Consider the following 20,553-nt stretch of genomic DNA (forward strand, 5'->3'; position numbering starts at 1 on the left):
GATCACTAGCTTCATATTAGATGCTACTTGTACACTTTCTGGAAAAGTACATTATTATTATCATTCCAAGTTTCTTAGTTTAAAATTTTTAGTAAAACTTTAGTATCAATCAAATCTCAAAAAGATGAGTTGGATGGAAACTACTGGGGAAAAAAAGAGAATGTATGTATATATGTATGTATAGCATGTATTCTATTGATGAATATGGAATTTCCATGTCTTTTTTAAATCTTATTGTATTTTTTTCTCATTTTTCCATTTTTAAATTTAATTTTTATCTTTTCACAATTTTTATTAACATTTTCCATGATTATAAAAAATATCCCATGGTAATACCCTCCCTCCCCCCACATTCCCCTTTGAAATTCCATTCTCCATCATATCCCTTCCCCATCTCAATAAATTTCTCTTATTTTTTTTAAATTTTTTATCTATTTATTTGAGAGTGACAGACACAGAGAGAAAGACAGATAGAGGGAGGGAGAGAGAATGGGCATGCCAGGGCTTCCAGCCTCTGCAAACTAACTCCAGACGTGTGCACCCCCTTGTGCATCTGGCTAACGTGGGACCTGGGGAACCGAGCCTCGAACCGGGGTCCTTAGGCTTCACAGGCAAGTGCTTAACTGCTAAGCCATCTCTCCAGCCCCAAGTTTCTCTTATTTTGATGTCGTGATCTTTCCCTCCTCTTATGATGGTCTTGTGTAGATAGGGTCAGGCACTACGAGGTCATGGATATCGAGGCCATTTTGTGTCTGGAGGGAGCATCCAGGTCTTTTATCTATAAAAACATTTCTCAATATTTACTTCATATAAGCAAATAAGCTCATACCCAGGCAGTTTCTTAGTTAAGTTTTAAAATGAAAAATTTGCCTTTATTCACGGTATTTAAGTAGCTTTTATTTATTTATTTTCCCCAAGGTATAGTCTTGCTCTAGCCCAGGCTGACCTGGAATTCTCTATGTAGTCTCAAGGTAGCCTTGAGCTCACAGCAATCCTCCTACCTCTGCTTCCCAAGTGCTGGGATTAAAGGCATGTGCCACTACCAATGGCTTGCTTTTATTCTTTAAATTTTTATTTTTATTTTTGATTTTTCGAGGTAGGGTTTCACTCTAGCTGAGTCTGATCTGGAATTCACTATCTAGTCTCAGGGTGGCCTACCTAGTACTGGGATTAGAGGCCTGAGATGTGCACCACCACGCCTGGCCTAGCTTTTACTTTTATTTAACTTGTGTCATTTATAAATAATGAACATTATGCATCTTCTATGTGTCAATACTCTATATTTTAGCTTTGAAGATTTATTTATTACAGGCAGAGAGAGAGGGGTGGGGGAGAAAAAGAGAGTGAGAATGGGCGCACCAGGGCCTCTAGACACTGCAAACGAACCCCAGATGCATGCGCCACCATGTGCATCTGGTTTATGTGGGACCTGGAGAATGAACTTGGGTCCTTAGGCTTTGCAGGCAAGTGCCTTAACCACTACGCAATCTCTCCAGCCCTAGTTTAGCTTTTATTTGTTTTAAAATATTTTTCTTTTATTTTTTGTTTTTCAATGTAGTGTCTCGCTACTAGCTCAGGCAATTCTCCTACCTCTGCCTCCTGAGTGCTGGGATTAAAGGTGTGCGCCACCACGCCTAACTAAATATTTTTCTTTATTTGCAAGCACAGAGAGCATGAGATGGGGGGGGGGGGGCAAGAATGGGTATGCAAGGGCTTCCTGCTATGGCCAACTCCAGATGCCTGCACCACTTTTGTATTTGGCTTTATGTGGGTACTGAGAAACTGAGCACAGGCCAGCAGACATTGTAATCAAGTACCTTGAACCACTGAGCCATTTCTCCAGGTTCAAAATTTATCCTTTTTTTTTTTTTTTTTTTTTTTTTGGGAGGGGGTAGGTTTCAAAGGTAGGGTCTTTCTCTAGCTCAGGCTAACCTAAAATCCACTATGTATACATGTCTCAGGGTGGCCTCAAAATCATAGTAATCTTCCTTCCTCTGCCTCCCGAATACTGGGATTAAAGGCATGCACCACAGGTGCTGGCTCAAAATTTATTATTAAAAAAAATATACTTTAAAGCCGGGCGTGGTGGCACACGCCTTTAATCCCAGCACTCGGGAGGCAGAGGTAGGAGGATCGCTGTGAGTTCAAGGCCACCCTGAGACTACAGAGTTAATTCCAGGTCAGCCTGGACCAGAGTGAGACCCCCCACCTCAAAAAACCAAAAATATATATATGTATATATATTTTAGCCAGGCGTGGTGGTGCATGCCTTTAATCCCACTTGGGAGGCAGAGGTAGGAGGATCGCGTGAGTTTGAGACTACAAAGTGAATCCCAGGTCAGCCTGGACTAGAATGAGACCATATCTTGGGGAGGGGGGGATATATATATGTATGTATGTATATGTATATTTTAATATGGGGGGGGAAGGGTGTGCCCAGGCCTCTAGCAACTGCAAATGAAGTCTAGACACATGCGCCACCTTTGTGCACCTGGCTTACATGGGTACTGGGGGAATTGAACCTGGGCCTTAGGCTATTCAGGCAAACACCTTAACTGTTAAACCATTGCTCCAGCCCCAAATTTATTATTTTTCATGTAGGTGTATTTATTGGGTAAGCTAGCATATTCTATGTAGAATAATCATAACAATAACTTGTGTTATGGGTCTGACACTATACTAAGCATTTAAAATGCATTATTAGAGCTGGGTATAGTGCCACATGCCTTTAATCCCAGCACTTGGGAGGCAGAGGTAGGACGATTGCCAAGAGTTCAAGGCCATAGTTTCTAATTTAATTTGGCAAGCCTTTTGTTTGCTTATGTTGAGTCTTGCTAGTAGCTCAGGCTTGTCTTATATTTTGAAATAGGACTAAACCAAGTACACCACAAAGGCTTTGTAAAAGCACATGCTGTATCACTAAACAACACTCCCAGCTCGAGAACTATCCAATTAAGCTGATACTGGTAGAGAAACTTTGAGAGCTAGGTAAGATGGTTCAGCAGTGTTTTCTTGCCAAGTCTGATGGCCCAGCTTTGATCCCCCAGTACCCACATAAAGACAGAAGCACAAGTGCTTCATGGTCCTGGTGTGTCCAAACCCTCTCCCTATCTCTGTTCCTCTTTCTTTCTCTCAAATACATTTTAAAACAATCATTAAAAAATAAAAATAAAGAATGGGGGCTGGAGGGATGGCTCAATAGTTAAGGTACTTGCCTGGAAAGCCTAATAATCCAGGTTAAATCCCCTAGCATCCAAGTAATGCCACATGCATAAATTGGTGCAAGCATCTGGAGTTTGCATCTAGCGGCTGCAGGCCCAGGTGCATCTATCTATGTCTGTCTCTCTTTGCTTGTAAATAAATAACTAAGAGTATATATATGTATGTATGTATGTATGTATGTATGTGTGTGTGTGTGTGTGTGTGTGTGTGTGTACACACACACACACACACACACACACACGTTCCAAAGCTGGGTATGGTGGTGCACAATTTTAATCCCAGCACTTGGGAGGCAGAGATAGAAGGATCACTGAAAATTCGAGTCTACCCTGAGACTACACAGTGAATTCCAGGTCAGCCTGGGCTAGAACCAGACCCTATCTTGAAAAACCAACCCCCCTTCCCAAAAAAAGACTGTCCAGACAAAGATAGTGTCATAAGGGTGGTGGTATATGCTTGTAATCCCAGCAGTGGAAAGGCTGAGACAGTAGAGGACTGAATTTGAGAACAACTTCAAACAGAGACAGCTTTCCTTATAAATGAATCTGTTACCATAAGCTAATGCACCAGTGCTTTCAATTAGAAGCCCTACAAAAGGTCATTGTGAAAACCAATGGATGAGATGACTTACTTTTCAATTATCTGTTAAAAAAAACAAAAACAAAAAAACACAACTCAGAAGGGGCTGGAGAGATGGCTTAGCGGTTAAGTGCTTGCCTGTGAAGACTAAGGACCCCAGTTCGAGGCTTGAGTCCCCAGGATCCATGTTAGTCAGATGCACAAGGGGGCTCACGCATCTCTCTTTCTCTCTTTTTAACACCTCAGGTACGTTTATTCACATAGCAAATGGAACTCAGACAAATGTACAGCAAAGTTCAACATCCCCATCTAACACAGCATGCTTAAATCTACAGGCTGATGGACACTTTGTCTCCAGTGGATTCAGGGAGCTGGTTAGTGATGACCATGGGCAGCTGCAGGACTGGAGCCTTTTAAAGCTTTACTTCTTTTATTAGCACTCCTGATTTTATAAACGATCACGGACATCAACCCTACTCCTACCCAAATTTCTTGATAAACCTGGGTACAGTAGGGCTTCAGATGGACCCACACATTCTTAATAAAGCTTTGAAACATCTTGGCAACACCTAAGGCTCAGGTCACACATCTCTCTCATATATGCCTTTCTCTCTGTCTGTTGCTCTCAAATAAATAAATAAATAAACGAACAAATTTTTTTTTTTAAAAAAACTCAGGAGGATATTAAATTTGTTTAAAGTGTGTCTTCTCAAATGTTTTTATAGTACTTGGTTAAGTCCTTTTTTTTTTTTTTAATTGAGGTAGGGTTTCATTCCAGTCCAGGATAAACTGGGATTTACTATGTAGTCTCAGGGTGACATTGAACTCAGTGATCCTCCTACCTCGGCCTCCCAAGTGCTGGGATTAAAGACATGTACTACTACACCTGGTGAAAAGTCCTTTTGAATATCATTAATAATGACATCTCATTTATTACCTGTCCCTTAATGAGGCCCCACCCAACAATCAAACAAAATTTTAATTTTTTCTCTAAATGTCAGTGTTTCGCCACTTTGTCCCCCAATGTAAATAAGATATATATTTCCTAAACTTACTACTTTAAATGCATTTAACCTGTTAAGTAACCATTTCTGCTATTAACTGTATACTGTCTACTTCCTTCTTTCCTATCCTGGGAAAACTGAATTGACATCTTTCTCTTCCTCTGTAAAGGAACTATTTAGAAAGCATGTTATTTCTTTTTTATAACAGAGTACCAATACTGAAATTTTTTTTTTACAAAAATATTTTAATTATGATGGGCGTGTGGCCCATGCCTTTAATCCCAGAACTTGGGAGGTAGAGGTAGGAGGACTGCCATGAGTTTGACGCCACCCTGACACTACATAGTGAATTCCAGGTCAGCCTGAGCTACCTCGAAAAACCAAAAAAAAAATTATATATATGGAGAAAGAGGGGGAGAGAGAGAGAATAGGCGTGCCAGGGCCTCCAACCACTGCAATCGAATTCCAGATGTGTGCACCCCCATGTGCATCTGGCTAATGTGGATCCTGGAGAATTGAACCTAGGTCTTTTGGCTTTGTAGGCAAATGCCTTAACTGCTAAGCCATTCCTCCAGCCCCCAATACTGAAAATGTTAACATGAACCTCAAATAAAGACTACAAATGAAATTTAGAAGATTTTAGGTACATACCTGCATTGTCTTTACAGATACTAGAAGAATTACTACTCTCATTACTTTGGTATAGGTGCTGAGTTCTAGTTTCTTGGGGTACAGATGATGTCTGAGTCATTCCTTCTTCCAAGGCTTGCTTTATCCAGCGCTACAATGGGAAAAATCCATAAAAAACTATCAATAGCCATTTATTTAAAATGCACTAATCAGGTCATTACATATCAACTAGCAAGAAATGCAACCCAATACATTCATTTGGTTCCATTGTCAAGACTTATATTCCAGCATACTGTCCCCATCAACTCCCTTTACCAGGCAAAATTGTGAGTCAGAATTGTATATAATGGGATATCATAAAAGAAACCATTAAACTGTTTACTACTCAACTTTCCATACTGCTTAGAATGAATTAAATGGGAAGAAATAGTACAGAAGAAATCTTAACATTTATGTGTGAGAGACAGAGATAGATAGAGAGACTGGTCACACGTAATAATAAACCTAATATATAAACATGTGTTTAGGAGGAAGATAAAGATCTCTTAGTACTTTTCGGCCATGTGTTGGGGACATCAGAAGAGGTAAAAGATTCAGAAAGATCTGGATGAGAAAAATAGCATTTTACCACAGGTAATAAGACTTTTTAAGAGGTCTACTCTGAAGTTAACTACAAGTGGCTTGGATAATTTTTGCCCAAATAATGCAATTCACCAGAAAAAAATGACCCTCTGTAGAAATCAAAAAGGAGAAAGAGCAAAAAAGACCTTCAATTAGTTACATTTTTCTAGCACTGAATACTGGAATCTGAATTGATGAGATAAATTTAGGTCAGAAGTAAACCTGCAAAAATTACAATCTTAAGATTATGTATCCTGTGGAAGAGAAAATTTCTTACCTGTAATTGTGTTCTCTTAAGATACACAGTTGTAGGTTGCTCACCATTCTGTGGCTCTCCTGCCCTGACATAAGACAGATCGAATTTTGATAAACATCAATTTGAGTCATATCCTCCCCAAATAGGAAGAGCAAAGGTGAATTATAATAATTTTACACCTTTAGAGAACATGTACCACAGGTAAGTAAATATTCTCTTCAACAAAGAGAACAATTCTAATAGATTTGTGGTTTCTGAACTATTAAAAATTTAATGAAGCAATCCAGGGAAACTTTACAAAAAAAATATCTTAAACCATATGAATATCTTTGTGGTTTACCAAGTGGAAAAGAAATTGTAAATAAGATATAAGAGTGAAGGAGCACATTAAAAAAAAGAGAGAGATTGATTTTCAGGATCACCTAAACCACATTAATATTCTAGGGTATGTCAAGGTCTCTGAAAAGTCAAGACCAAGAATGCATTTTCTTATCATGAACTATCAGAAGAACAGATTCTGAAAATGAAGAAGAGACTTTCAAGATCATTGTGTTCTAAGCTTTCTTTTTCAAAGATGGGGAAAATTAGGCCTGAGAGGACAAAGTAAATGAAAAATTCTTTGTTACAGATATCTTTATAAAAGAATTTTTTTTATTTCCTCCTTTTGTAAAAAACAACAACAAAAAGCAAAAACAAAGAAACAAACAACAACAACAAAAAAAACTCACTGGCAGTCTCTAAACTTCAACCAAGAGAAGCTATTTTTAAAATACTTCTAGTGCCAGGTATGCTTTCTGGACTAAAGACTATAAAAAGGGACTATAAAATCATATCAGGGGCATTGTAGAAGTAAGAAGCTGTCATGGTTGATTTTATAGTAAGTATGATCAAATTCTTTCCTTGCTTGTTTGTTGTAGTATTATTGATTCATTTATTTTTATATTTCAGGACACATATTAAAGAAGCATGAGTATTTCTTTGTATCCAACAAGTTCCAATCACTTCAATGGATAATAAATCACTACTTTTCCCAGGTGGCTATCCAAATTCTAGCTAGTTGCTGAAGTCATAAAGACGTTTCTCTCTTCTCTGAAATCGTATTGGAAAAAAAAGCTGGGGAAGATGGCTTAGCAGTTAAGAGGTGCTAGCTTGAAAAACCTGACATCCTGGGTTCGATTCCCCAGTACCCATGTAAAGCCCGATAAACAAAGTGTCTGGAGTTGGTTTGCAGTGGGTAAAGTCCCTGGTGAAATTATACTGGCATTTTAAGAATTTTTAAGACCCAAAGATGGATAAGAGAAATGCTTAAAAGGGCATCATTACTAGGCTTGGAGTTCAAAAGCTATAGGGTGAAACTTTGCTCTGCTACTTTCTAGATGCCTTCCTATGGGTAACTTATAGAACTTTTGAGAAAAAGCTTCTGAGTCTACAAACTGGCCAATAATCTCAATCTTGCTGGGTTGTTGTGATAGTGAAATGAGATAATGTACAGAAATCAGTCTTGTAGCCCAGTAATAGGAAAAACAGTAAAATTTCAAGGAGTCTGTTAACTAAATCTCAGTGCTAAATTTAAAGAAACAAGATTACTGCTGGGTGTGGTGGTATATACTAGCACTCAAAAGGCTAAAGTAAGAGGAAGAGTATGGCCAGCTCAGCCAGGGCTGAGACTCTATCTGCCTCATAAAGAAACAAGGTTGGGATGGGTGTGGGGGCATGCCTTTAATCCTACCACTTGGGAGCCAGAGGAAGCAAGATTGCTGGGAGTTTGAGGCCAGCCTGAGCCAGAATAAGACCTTACCTCGAAAACCAAAAAACAAGCAAATAAAATAAACAGGATTAATAACCCTTTAGTGTAAATAATAAAACAACAATGCAAAGTGCAGTACTTCATCATTAGTACAGTCAGTCACCCCCACCCCTTCCCCTGAGGTAGGGTCTCACTCTAGCTCAGGCTGACCTGAAATTCACTATGTAGTCTCAGGGTGGCCTCGAACTCCTGGTGATCCTCCTACCTCTCCCTCCCGAGTGCTGGGATTAAAGGTGTTCGCCACCACGCCTGGCTCCAGTCAGTTTTTAAGAAACCTAAAAGACCAAATGTTGCACATACATCTAGATGGTCTTATACAGAACAAGGTAGGTAATGACTAAAGACTTGATCATTTCTAAATGCTTCTATTCTAAAACTACAAAGGAAGATCTTAAAAAAAGACCACAGGACACTTTTTTGAGGATACATTGTTTTAACTAATATGGATTTTTCTCACTTATTTGCTTGATTCACAGCTTCAAGTTATTATTATTATTATTATTATTTTTGTTTTTTCAAGGTAGAGTCTTACTCTGGCCGAGGCTGACCCGGGATTCACTATGTAGTCTCAGGCTGGCCTCGAATGCACAGCGATCCTCCTACCTCTGCCACCCAAATGCTGGGATTAAAGGCACGCACTACCACACCTGGTTATTATTATTAGTATTTTGTTTTTTTTGAGAGGTAGGGTCTCTAGCCCAGGCTAACCTGGAATTCACTGTGTAGTCAGGGTGGCCTCAAATTCAAGGTGATCCTCCCACCTCAGTCTCCCAAGAGCTGGGATTAAAGGCGTGAGCTATCATGCCTGGCTGCGTCAAGGAATTTTATTACAAATTTATTTAATCATGGAAATGTTCTAATCAATCTAAAGATAAATCTGTATCCTCACCCAGGATACAGCTGATTAAAGATCCAATCTCTCTCTCTCTCTCTCTCTGTGTATTGTCTTTAAATGATAGTTTACCATATATAGCCTCTTCCTAAAGACTGCTCTTGATGAGGTATAACACTGCTCAGAGGTAACAGTGTTTGCACAGCTTGTGAAAGGCCCTCTAGCACAGGCTGAAAATAAACAGAACAAACATACTCCCTCCCATGAAAAAGGTCAGAAACATTTAAAAGTGTAGGTTAAATACGATTTCTTTCTCTCCAATTGTCAATGGAGACACAAAAAGAGCTCAAAGAAAAATTTCTGAATTTAAGCCCCTATTTTTGGTTTTCATGGGTCTCTGAAAAAGCAAAATAAGAACGAAAGGACGGCCATCCAGCACCAGAACTGTTAAGAAGGCATTTTAAGAATCTAGTTCATGTTACTAATAGTCATTGTAATTTTTTTTTTTTTCTCGAGGTAAGGTGTCACTCTGGCTCAGGCTGACCTGGAATTAACTATGTAGTTTCAGGGTAGCTTCGAACTCACAGTGATCCTCCTATCTCTGCCTCCTGAGTGCTAGGATTAAAGGTGTGCGCCACCATGCCGGCAATTTTTTTTTTTTTTTTTTTTTTTGAGAGAAAGAGAAATTGGGCATGTCTGGGCCTTTCAGCCACTGTGAACAAATTCCAGATGCGAGCACCCATTTGTGTGCATGTTTACATGCTTGCGCCATTGTGCGTCTGTCTATTGGACTCTGGAGATATGAACAGTTCTTAAGCTTCACAGGTAAGTGCCTGAAATGCTAAGCCATCTATCCAGACCCAAAGTCCTTATCTTCACCTGTACTAAATTATTAACTCTTAAAGATTAGATGTAGTTAACTTTTTGCTGTGATTCTTAATGAGATAGAGGAGTTCTCCAGAGACCCATTCTCCTTGAGACAAATTTTCTATAGAAAACATGTTTTGAGAAAAATTTTCCATTATTTATTTTTGGAGGCGGGGTCTCACTGTAACCCAGGCTGACCACTGTTCCCTCTGTATCCCAGGCTAGGCTTAAATTTATGGTAGTCCTTCTATCTCAGCCTGCTGGGATTGTAGGCATGAGCCACCATGCCAGGCTCTATTATTTTATTTTAAAGACAGATTTCAATGTTATTTCTGACATATTAAAATTATTTATGCTACCGCATTATCTACTAGCCCTTTTGGCAAAGATATTATGATCAAATTTCTCCTTCAGCATTTCTTCAACTTGGTTTCTCCAAACAAACCAACATGTAACTCAAGTACTTAGGCAAGATGTGCAATTAAGAGAAGATTTTCTGCAGTGTGTGTTGTTAAGTAGTAGTGCCATTCCTTTATGCACAGATTCCTGTTGCCCTCCTCCCTCCATATCCCATACCACTCTGGCTCACCTTTCACACCCACCAACCCCCAAGAAATAATTCATGTTCTCTGGGGAAAGAGAAAAGCTTTAAGTTTGGAGGAGTGAGGAAAGACCTGCCTGGAGTTGGAGACTTCATCACATCAAATAATCTACATGCAGCATCCTCATGTACGTGATGCCAGTGGAGGAGGGCAATGGCAGACACAGAGGAAGGCAGCCTGAATCCAGATCTGAGGATAAGAGAAAAGGGTGTTCCAGGGAAAAGAACTCTACCTAAATGAAGACCAAATGAAAGTGTGTCCTACACTTCTGAAAACACTGAAAGGACATTATAGGCTGAGGGAGTGATCTACAACTGAAACACCTTTGGAAAACACATAGGCCTTCTGGGAATTAAGAATGCACATTCCAAAAATAACCACCAAACACTACTGCTAATAGATCCAAAAACAATAACCAGAGAGAGAAGAAGAGAGGCACAGTTTTTTGCAGTATGTCCTATATATTATAGGTGTTGCAGTCAGGTTCACAATGCTGGCAGAAATCACCCGACCAAGAGTAGCTTTTGGGGAAAAGAGGTTTATTTTGGCTTACAGGCTCAATGGGGAAGCTCCACGAAGGCAGGGAAAATGATGGCATGAGCAGAGGGTGGTCACCACCCCTTGGCCAACATAAGGTAGACCATAGCAACAGGACAGTGTGCCAAACACTAGCATGGGGAAACTGGCTATAACACCCATAAGCCCACCCCTAACAATACACTGCCTCCTGGAGGTGTTAATTCCCAAATCTCCATCAACCAGATGGGAACCTAGCATTCAGAATACCTACATTTATGGGGGACACCTGAATCAAACCACCACAGTAGGGAATAGTCCAACTTGTTGCCATTTGATCAAGGAATAGGAATTACGTCAATTACAGTAAGATTTTTATTTTAATCTCATCCAAGTGATAATTATGACTGAATTAATTCAAACCACAATTTTATCAATACAACAATGCTACACAGTGCCTGGGGCCCAATCTCGCACAACAATCACAAAGGGCCATGCTAACCAGTACCTCAAGAGCATATGCAAAACACGTCCCTCTCTGCCAGTTTATCTGCCTTGTGCTCTCAGTAACTTCAAGGGCTTTCAGGTAAGACAATAGTGAATATTCACAAGGTTGAGCACCAAAAACAGTATCATTGCACCTTGGTCATATGGCTCCTGATATATTAATGTTCATAATGAACAATTAACTCATTATAAATTCACATGGGTACCTAGAGAATGTGTTGTCACGTTAGATATCCTATCTTATATACACACACTTTTGCTCTTACCTTCTTACAAGAGCTGAATGCGCCATCAGGCAGAAGGGGCCTTCGACGCCTCTCAGGCATAAAGGGTGAGCCAAAGCGAATGTAGTGTTTGGGAGTGGTACAAATTAATGGGGAATGAATAAGACCCGGTAACATGTTCAGGGTGGTTGCCAATACAGTTGGGTCTGTGGTGATACGTAAAGGACACTCCACAGGGCACTCTTGCTTCTCTGCCTTGTCATTCAACCATTCTGTAACTAGATACTAAGGTTAAAACAAAAGAAATAGAAAAGAGAAGGGCCATTAGTTAATGCTACAGATTATAATAGCCAGAGACAAATCTCATCCAGAAACTAGGACAGATGCTGCAGCTGTAATAAGGATGAATGAGGCATTCAGAGAGCAAGGGTTATCTTTCCTCACCCTCTTATGCCCACTAAGGATTAATTTTGGCTATCAGTGATTTAAGTTTTGCCTAAAAACACAAAACAATGGGTAGAAGGATGGATGGCTTTAACCTTCTGCATTAATGAATTTTTACCCATTACCCTTTTCTTTTTCCTCTTCCCCTCCCAATTTCTCCTTCTACTTTGATGTTCTTTATGTGTGTGTGAGCCACTGAATTTCATTAGGGTTGCTTGCATGAGAATATGTGTGTGTGTGTGTGTGTGTGTGTGTGTGTATGTGTGTATGGTTATTTACCAGAGCACATGCAACTAACTCAAAGTGGTTTATGAAGAAATTTCAATCTAATAATATTGAGATTAGTTGTTTACTTATTTGAGAAAGAGAAAGAAGCAGAGAGAGGGAAAGAGAGAATGAGTGCACCAGGGCATCCATTCACTGCAAATGAACTCCACATGCGCATACGCCCTTTTGCACCTGGCTTATTCGGGTCCTGGGGAATCGGACCTGGGTCCTTTTGGAGGCAAGTGCTTTAACTGCTAAGCCATCCCTCCAGCATGAGATTAGTTTTTCTCTGTGAATAATAGGTCCTGTTTTATTGAAACAGCCCTTGCCATATTAGACTTAAGAAGCAGTATTTGTAGCTTACCTTTTTGGTTTTGGGGTATTTAGATGCAGCACGGTTGACATGACATCCAATAACTGATACCACAGTTGGGTCAGACCCTGTTAATTGCCTGTTTTCTCCTGAACTGTCTATGCTTCCAGCTTCAGTAGGAGTTACTGAACTGTTACTTCCTCCCTCTTCCAAGGCAGCTTGTGAAAGTTCTGCCTGTTGTGCAATGGCTTGCTTCTGGCGCTTTAGTCTTTGGGCTGAACTGGTCCGGTACCGAGAAATTCGACTCTTCGGTCGGGGCCTAGAAGGTTTTGCTGGAGGTGGCTTGAGAATTGGTTTTTCTGCAGCAACAACATCCTGTAACAATACCAGGGTAAAACATTTACAAGTTTCTTTCTGTTTATTTTGAGACAGGGTCTCAAGCCAGGATGTTCTGGAATTTACTCTGTAGGCTAGACTGGCCTCCAACTTGAATTTCTTCTGCTTCAACTTTCAGAGTGCTAGTATTTATAGGCATGTGCTATCACCTGACTGACACTTAAAACTTATCTGATTCTTACTCAGTTTCTTATTTCTTCATTTCATATATATTCTAAATATCTAATGGGGGAAAGTGAAGAATCTGGAGACAGCCATTTAAATGTAATCCTTAAGCGCAAAATTTTAAACACTTAAATTAGCTACAGAGACTATGGGCAGATACATAGGTTTAATTCTATTTCTTTCTTTTCCTTTTTTCGAGGTAGGGTATCACTGTAGCTCAGGCTGATCTGGAATTCACTATGTAGGGTCAGGTGGCTTTGAACTCACAGCCTCCCAAGTGCTGGGATTAAAGGTGTGCGCCACCATGCCTGGCTAATTCTATTTCTAATAAGCATCCAGCACTTGGGAGGCAGAGGGAGGAGGATCACCATGAATTCCAGGCCACCCTAAGAATGCATAGTGAATTCCAGGTCAGCCTGGACTAGAGTGAAACCCTACCACAAACAAACAAACAAACAACAAAAAAGGACCATAACTTGATTAAAGGTAGCTAATCTAATATTAGATATTTTAGGGAAGAAGAGTTATTTGAGTTTCTTTTCCAGATACTGAAGTTTTGTCTTGAGGCTTAGATTCATACCTAGGGAGGGAAGACACAGATGGGCTTTATTCTGAGAATCCTATGAAAGGTCAGGTAATTCAGAATGGGCAATTCAGAATGTTCATGCCAGGAACCAAATAATTTTTGGTTTCATTCTTTGAAGGGAGAAATTGAACCTGGACTCTTGCATATACAAAGCATACATTTTATTACTGAACATTACTAGTCCAGAAACTAAATGAATTCTATTCTATGAACTTACCAATAGTTTATTTGGCAAAAACACTAATAAGTTCCCTTCTAGTTTGAAGGTGCTTTAATCAAATTCTGACTTTTCCTAAATCCCACAAGTCAGTTGATGAAAATTTATTTTTATTTTATTTTTTGAGGTAGGGTATCACTTTACTTTAATTCCAGGCTGACCTGGAATTCTATGCAGTCTCAGGATGGCCTTGAACTCATGGCAATCCTCCTACCTCTGCCTCCCAAGTGCTGGGATTAAAGGTGTGTGCCACCATGCCCAGCTAGTTGGTGAAAATCTTAATGGCTTTACTTATTCTGACATAGGCAAAGCCTTCCATGGACAATTGGTACTCACACAAGTATATGTATGTTTCAAAGATGGTTTTTCAAACACAGGTACCAAAATTTTATTCTGAGGGTGAGATGGCTCAGTAGCTAAGGTGTTTGCCTACAAAGTTCAATTCCCCAGGACCTAAAGCCAGATGTACAAAGTGGAGCATGTTTCTGGAGTTCATTTGCAGCAGCTGAAGGCTCTAGCCTGTCTCTCTTCTCTCTATCTATGTGCTTGCAAATAACATATAAAAAAAAATGCTGTCCTAATTGTCTTTTAATGACAGACCATTTCTAGGTTCAAATCAATTGGCTTGGATTTGTTCATAGGATTACATGTTCTGCCTGTCCTTACAGCTGTTACATATTTAAAGGATAAGACATGTCCAGATATGGCACAATAAAAATACAATTTTTTTTTTCGAGAGTTAAGGCTTGCTCTAGCCTAGGCTGGCCTCCAACTGACAGTGATCCCCCAACCTCGGCCTCTCTAAATTCTGGGATTAAAGGTGCGCATCACCATGCCTGGCCAGAAAAAAAAAACAAAAAATGATTTGTGCCCTTCTTTAACTAGATCTGTTTCAGTAATCAGATTTTAGTTGCTCTAAAAGATAAGCAGAGCTGGGAGTGGTGGCTCATGATTTTATAATCTCATCACCAAGGGGAAGGCTGAGCTAAGAGGATCATTCTAAATTCAAGGCCAGTCAAACTGCTAAGAGACCCTGCCTAAAAACAAACAAACAAACAAACAAAAAGAAAAAAAAAACATGCAAGGGTTGTCTAAATCTTGGTCTGTTACTCTCTTACCCCAGCTTGGGAAGACCTCCGAGTATTCACACCAATATTCTGTGGGGTGCTTGGGACAACAATGTTTGAAACAGGGTTAACTTCGGGCTCAGGAGCTTCAGTCTTTGTCTCTTCTCCAACAGGAGTCTCTGAGGTGGTGGCAGTAAAGTCTGTGTCTGAGTTGCTCTGTTCTAAGAGCTGATCCCGCCGTTTCTTCCTTTTCTCTAAGTTTTCGAAAGCATGCACAATAGCTTCAACCTTCCTATCCTCCCGGGTCTAAAAAGAAACAGCATTGCCTTAGAAAAAAGCTTTGGTTAAGAGGCAGGAGCAACCATTTCAAAGTATCATTCACATAGAAATTCATAGAAACTCATATAACAAGCAATAGGATGATACACACATCTTTGAGACTATAAAATAAAAATTAACTATTCATTTTAAATATTGGGAATAATTATAAAAGGAAGCAAAGCCAAACTTAAAATTCTTTAAAGTTAGGCCTGCTATCTTAAATTTTTTTTTTTTTTGCGGGGGTGGGTGGGTGGGTTTCTAGCTCAGGCTGACCTGGAATTCACTATGTAGTCTCAGGGTGGCCTCAAATTAATGGTGATCCTCCTATCTCTGCTTCCCAAGTGTTGGGATTTAAGGCATGTGCTACCAAACTGGTTAAAAAAAAAAAACAACACAGGCCTGGCAGGGCGACACAAGCCTTTAATCCCAGCACTCAGAAGGCAGAGGTAGGTAGGCCATCGTGAGTTCCAGGTCACCCTGAGACTACATTGTGAATTCCAGGTTAGCCTGGGCTAGAACGAGACCCTACCTCAAAAAAAAACAAAAACAAACAAACAAACAAACAAAAAAAATATATATGAAAGAATATTTTCATTTATTTATTTGGGAGAGGCAGACTGAGATGGTAAGGGCACATCAGAGCCTCCTACCACTGTAAATGAACTCCAGAAGTATGAGGCTACCTTGTGCATCTGCCTTTACACATGTATACTGGGGACTCAAAACCAGTCTAATGTGCCTTTAATCAGTGAGCCATTTCTCCAGCCCTGGTTTATTTATCTATTTTTTTTACTTCAAGATAGGGTCTTGCTCTAGCCCAATGACATGTTTAAATACATACAAAAAATTGCCAACCCCTTTCTCAGGCATTTTGTTACTAGGATGGAAACCTGACTAACATAAAGGTTTTTCTTTTTTGGTACTGGGGATTGAACCAAGAGCTTTGTACATGCCAGGCAAGTACTCTTACTTAATGAGCTCCACTAGTTTGCTTTATTTCTAAATATTTTATTTACTCGTGAGGATATACATATTGGGGTGTATATGTGGGCATGTGTGTGTTTGGGCCTGCCAGGGCCCTTTGCTGCTGCAAAGCTACTCCAGATGCAAGCCAATACCTTGTGCATCTGGTTTTACATGGGTAATGGAGAACTAAACCTGGACTGGCAGATTTCTCAAATAAGCATGTTTAAACCCCTGAAGTCATCTACCCAGCCTCCCTTGTTTCTGTTTTAAATATCAAATTCAACATAAACCAAGAAATCTTCCAAGTTAGTCTAACATGTCTTGGTTTTGATCAACAGTTTTGGGGAAACCAGACTGTTAGAAATAGATGTTCTACAGGCAACATTAGATAATGGTTAACATACAACTAAACTGTGTATATGTGCCTATGTGTAGAAAAAGAAAAATTATAATGAAATCTACTTTATAGAAAAAAAACCCTAACTATAACCATTAGGTCAAATAAATGAGATGATAATAAATAAAGTTCAAAGAGAGGGGCAAGTATGCTATAGGCAACAAGAATTAGGAAAAAAGAAGGCAGGTGGAGAGTACCCACCCTCCTGCTTTGAGGTGAATTCTCCTGGTCATCTATAACCTCTTCTTTCTCTTCTGTTTTTGGTTTTTCTTCTGGATTGTCTACTTCCTTTAAGATAAGAAACACCATTAGATTGCATTCTTAAGCTGCAAGCAAAACCCATCTGTTTATTCTGGCAGCATAAAACTCTACAAATTACTAGAGCTTTAGAGTGTTTTTTATGTGAGGCCACATGGTAAAAACAAGATCATGATTCCCTTCCTATAAACTGAAACTTGGAAAGTATCTGTGCTAGGAATTAAACTCAGGGCCGTCTGCATGTTAAACAAATGGCCTACAACTGAAAAGATGGGTCTGTTTTTCTTTTGTTTGTATATTTTTTGAGGCAGAGCTTCGTAGCCAGAATGGTCTTAGTCTCACCAGTGCTAGGATTATAGGTGTGTACCACCATGCTCACCACAAAACATGTGCTCAACATTCTAAAGAAAGAAGTGAATGAATACACACTCATGTTGATATAAAGCACTTCCCTGCAATATGTGGTAATCAAGATCTACTTAATTTGGAGAAGGCCAAGATCATACCATATTGATTTGACCAGGGAGATTACCTCATGGTCAACGGATACAGTCACTTTTTCTGGAACTTCTTGTGGTTGCTGGTCATTATTCTCTTCTGGCGCCTCATTCTGCTGCTCCATCTCTAGCTCTTTCCGCCGTGCTTTCCTACGTCTAGTCTCTGCTCCAATGGTGGGCAGGCTTGGAGGCGGTGGGAGTGGCGATTCTGTAGCATTGGGATTTCTTTTCTGTATAGGGCAATTCCGGTTTCCCTTGTGACATGCACAGTCCACTTTGTAATTACTACTCCAAAGAAACAACCAAAAATGTCTTAGTATCCTTGAAAATTCAATTACTATGGTATATTATCCATTCATTCCATCCAAGTATTAGTAAAATACCACCATGCCCAACTCTAAAAATCCTTAAAAAATTTCTTTTAAAATTATTTATTTGCAAAGAGAGAGAATGAGAATGGGCACACCAGATCCTCTAGACACTGCAAATGAACTACAGATGCATACACCTTGTGGGTACTGGGGAATTGAACCCAGGCCACCAGGCTTTGCATGCAAGTATTTTTAACTGCTGAGCTATCTCTCCAGATTCTTATGGATCCTTTCAATAAATATTCTCTCCCCACTTAAAAAAATTTTTTTTTGGTAGGGTCTCACTCTAGTTCAGTCTGACCTGGAATTCACTATGTAGTCTCAAATTGGCCTTAAACTCATAGTGTTCCACCTACCTTTGCCTCCTGATGTGTTGGGATTAAAGGTAAATATTCTTTCTCAGTAGAGCCTCAATTCTTAAGGCTACTTGTTAATTAAGGAAACCAAGACTCCACTAGGTTCAGTTACCCCTATTTGCTTAGACATCTACTTTATGAAATCTATTACATATTCATATATAACTGTCATGAAAAAGTAGTTTGGATAGATGTGAATCTTCACAATTCTTAATACAAGTGCTGTATGCTTACTAACAGATAATACCACAGCTTGCAGGAATGTCTCATGAATATCTTTTTTTGATATTCATGCTAATGAGCTATAAGCTACCACCTATATTTAGAAACTTATTATGACTTGTGATCACTATTATACAATGTACCAAGATCTCTAAAAAAAAAATCTCAACTCAATAATTTCTACACCAAAAATGAAATACAAATGAAAAGACCATCCACAAAAATGGCAAGTACTAAAAACACCATTTAAATATAGTTGACAAAGTTATTCATGTTAGCAAAGGTTTCTTAAGTCTTACCAGTTACTATATTCATAATCAAATGCAATAGTGACTTCAGCATCCTTGGTGATGGCAGATACAGCATAGATACACAGGTGAATCATCCCATCTGCAATCATGTGTCTCACCTGTGTGAATAGATTTGCTAGTATGAAAGTCTTTTACCCAAATAATTTCTCCCCATAGTGAGTATGTTCTGTTATTTAATGCTGTGGTGATCTGGTTCAGGTGTCCCCCATAAACTTAGAAGCTTCCTGGAGGCAGTGTATTGTTTGGGGGCAGGCTTATGGATGCTACAGCTAGCTTCTCCATTCCACGGTTTGGCATGGTCTCCTGTTGCTCTTGTCCATCTAATGTTAGCAACCAGGTGAAGTCCATCCTCTGCTCATGCCATCATGGAGCTTCTCCTTGAGTCTGTAAGCCAAAATAAACCCCTTCTCCTCCCCACCACAAGCTGCTCTTGTTTGGGTGTTTTCTGCCATCAATGTGAATCGGACTGTAACAGTAAAATTGGCACTGAGAAGTGGGATCAATACTGCTAGACAAGTGACTGTGTGGCTTTTGGCCTATTGGAGCTGATTTAAAAAAAAAAATTATTTTTATTTATTTATTTATTTGACAAAGAAAGAGGGAGAAAGAAAGAATGGGCACGTCAGGGTTTCCAGCCACTGCAAATGAACTCCAGATGTGTGCGACCCCTTGTGTATCTGGTTAACATGGGTCCTGGGGAATTGAACCAAGGTTCTTTGGCTTTTCAGGCAAATGTCTTAACCACTAAGACATCCCTCCAGCCCTGGAGCTGATTTTTGAGATGAATGTGGAAGGATTTGAAACCTTGGCTCAAGAGACTCCTTGCAGCTCTGTACGTATAGCTTCATGGACTATTCTGGTCAGAGTTGAAAGACCTGAATGTAGTAAGAACTACGGACTGTGAGGTTTGCCTTATGAAGGTGAAGAAGAGCTTTACCTGGACTAGGTAGAAGCATGTGGTGTGAGAAGCTTGCTGTTATGCCCATGTCCTGAGAACTTGTGCAAGGTTGCATTGCTTAGAAGTGGACTGCAATGAGCAGAGGGATATGGCACAGAAAAAAAAAAAAAAAAAAGAAATTTCAGGGATGAAAGTGCTGCCTTTTCAGCTGCAATTGTAAGAGACAACCCTTGAGACTGGGCCAGCTGATCTGCATTGGGAGAGAAGGATGAATGCAGACTCTTGAAGGGATCTGACTGTTGAAGGAGTTTCCTATTCTTCAAACTAGATTAACAAACTGGTAGCCCACCTCATATCATAGAGCATAAAAAATACAGAGAAGAGGGTCATTGAACTTGCAACATAATTTTGTATTTTGAAAATGGCTATGGGCAATGTGAAGCAGGTCTGTTGGATTACCTGTGTGGAGACCCAATGGAGCCATAAGGATGAACCACTGGATGCAGTAGAGACCCAATGGAGATGACAGGACTATGGTATGCTACCAAGGAGAGCTGCTGGCACCAGATGAAGTTTTTCTGGGACTGTGAGTAGCCTAGCTGGACGGGTGGAATTGGAATTCCAAAGACTCGTCACTGGTTAGAATCACACTTGGAGACTTGTCACTGGGTCCAGTTTTCTGACTTGGTACTGCAAAGTCTAATGCTTGTTCTGTTTGTTTTAAATTTATTTTGTATTTTTATTTATTCAGTAGAGACAGAGAAAGTGAGAATGGGTGCACCAAGCCCTCTAGCCACTGCAAACAAACTCCAGATGCATGCACCACCATGTGCT

The 20,553-nt window shown here is 39.7% G+C and overlaps 2 protein-coding genes across 12 annotated transcripts in view; both read right to left on the reverse strand.

The window, feature by feature from the left end:
* Setd5 (SET domain containing 5) overlaps positions 1 to 20,553 on the reverse strand; it is a 99,744-nt gene that overhangs the window by 24,189 nt on the left and 55,002 nt on the right. For all 11 annotated transcript variants that reach the window (XM_004651475.2, XM_045133757.1, XM_045133759.1 and 8 more), the window contains 7 exons: positions 18,810 to 18,919; positions 17,597 to 17,846; positions 17,008 to 17,094; positions 15,174 to 15,428; positions 12,743 to 13,066; positions 11,710 to 11,952; positions 5,457 to 5,586 (listed from right to left, as the gene is read on the reverse strand). In XM_004651475.2, coding sequence (XP_004651532.1) covers positions 5,457 to 5,586; positions 11,710 to 11,952; positions 12,743 to 13,066; positions 15,174 to 15,428; positions 17,008 to 17,094; positions 17,597 to 17,846; positions 18,810 to 18,919 — 1,399 coding nt within the window. The remainder of the gene's footprint in view (positions 1 to 5,456; positions 5,587 to 11,709; positions 11,953 to 12,742; positions 13,067 to 15,173; positions 15,429 to 17,007; positions 17,095 to 17,596; positions 17,847 to 18,809; positions 18,920 to 20,553) is intronic.
* Positions 4,164 to 4,359, reverse strand: LOC123454732 (ATP synthase subunit ATP5MJ, mitochondrial-like). Its single transcript, XM_045133783.1, has one exon. It carries the CDS (start codon positions 4,357 to 4,359, stop codon positions 4,177 to 4,179), a length of 183 nt encoding a protein of 60 aa, XP_044989718.1. The 3' UTR covers positions 4,164 to 4,176.

Source organism: Jaculus jaculus, chromosome 14 (genome assembly GCF_020740685.1).
Source record: "Jaculus jaculus isolate mJacJac1 chromosome 14, mJacJac1.mat.Y.cur, whole genome shotgun sequence".
In the NCBI taxonomy this organism is placed as follows: domain Eukaryota; kingdom Metazoa; phylum Chordata; class Mammalia; order Rodentia; family Dipodidae; genus Jaculus; species Jaculus jaculus.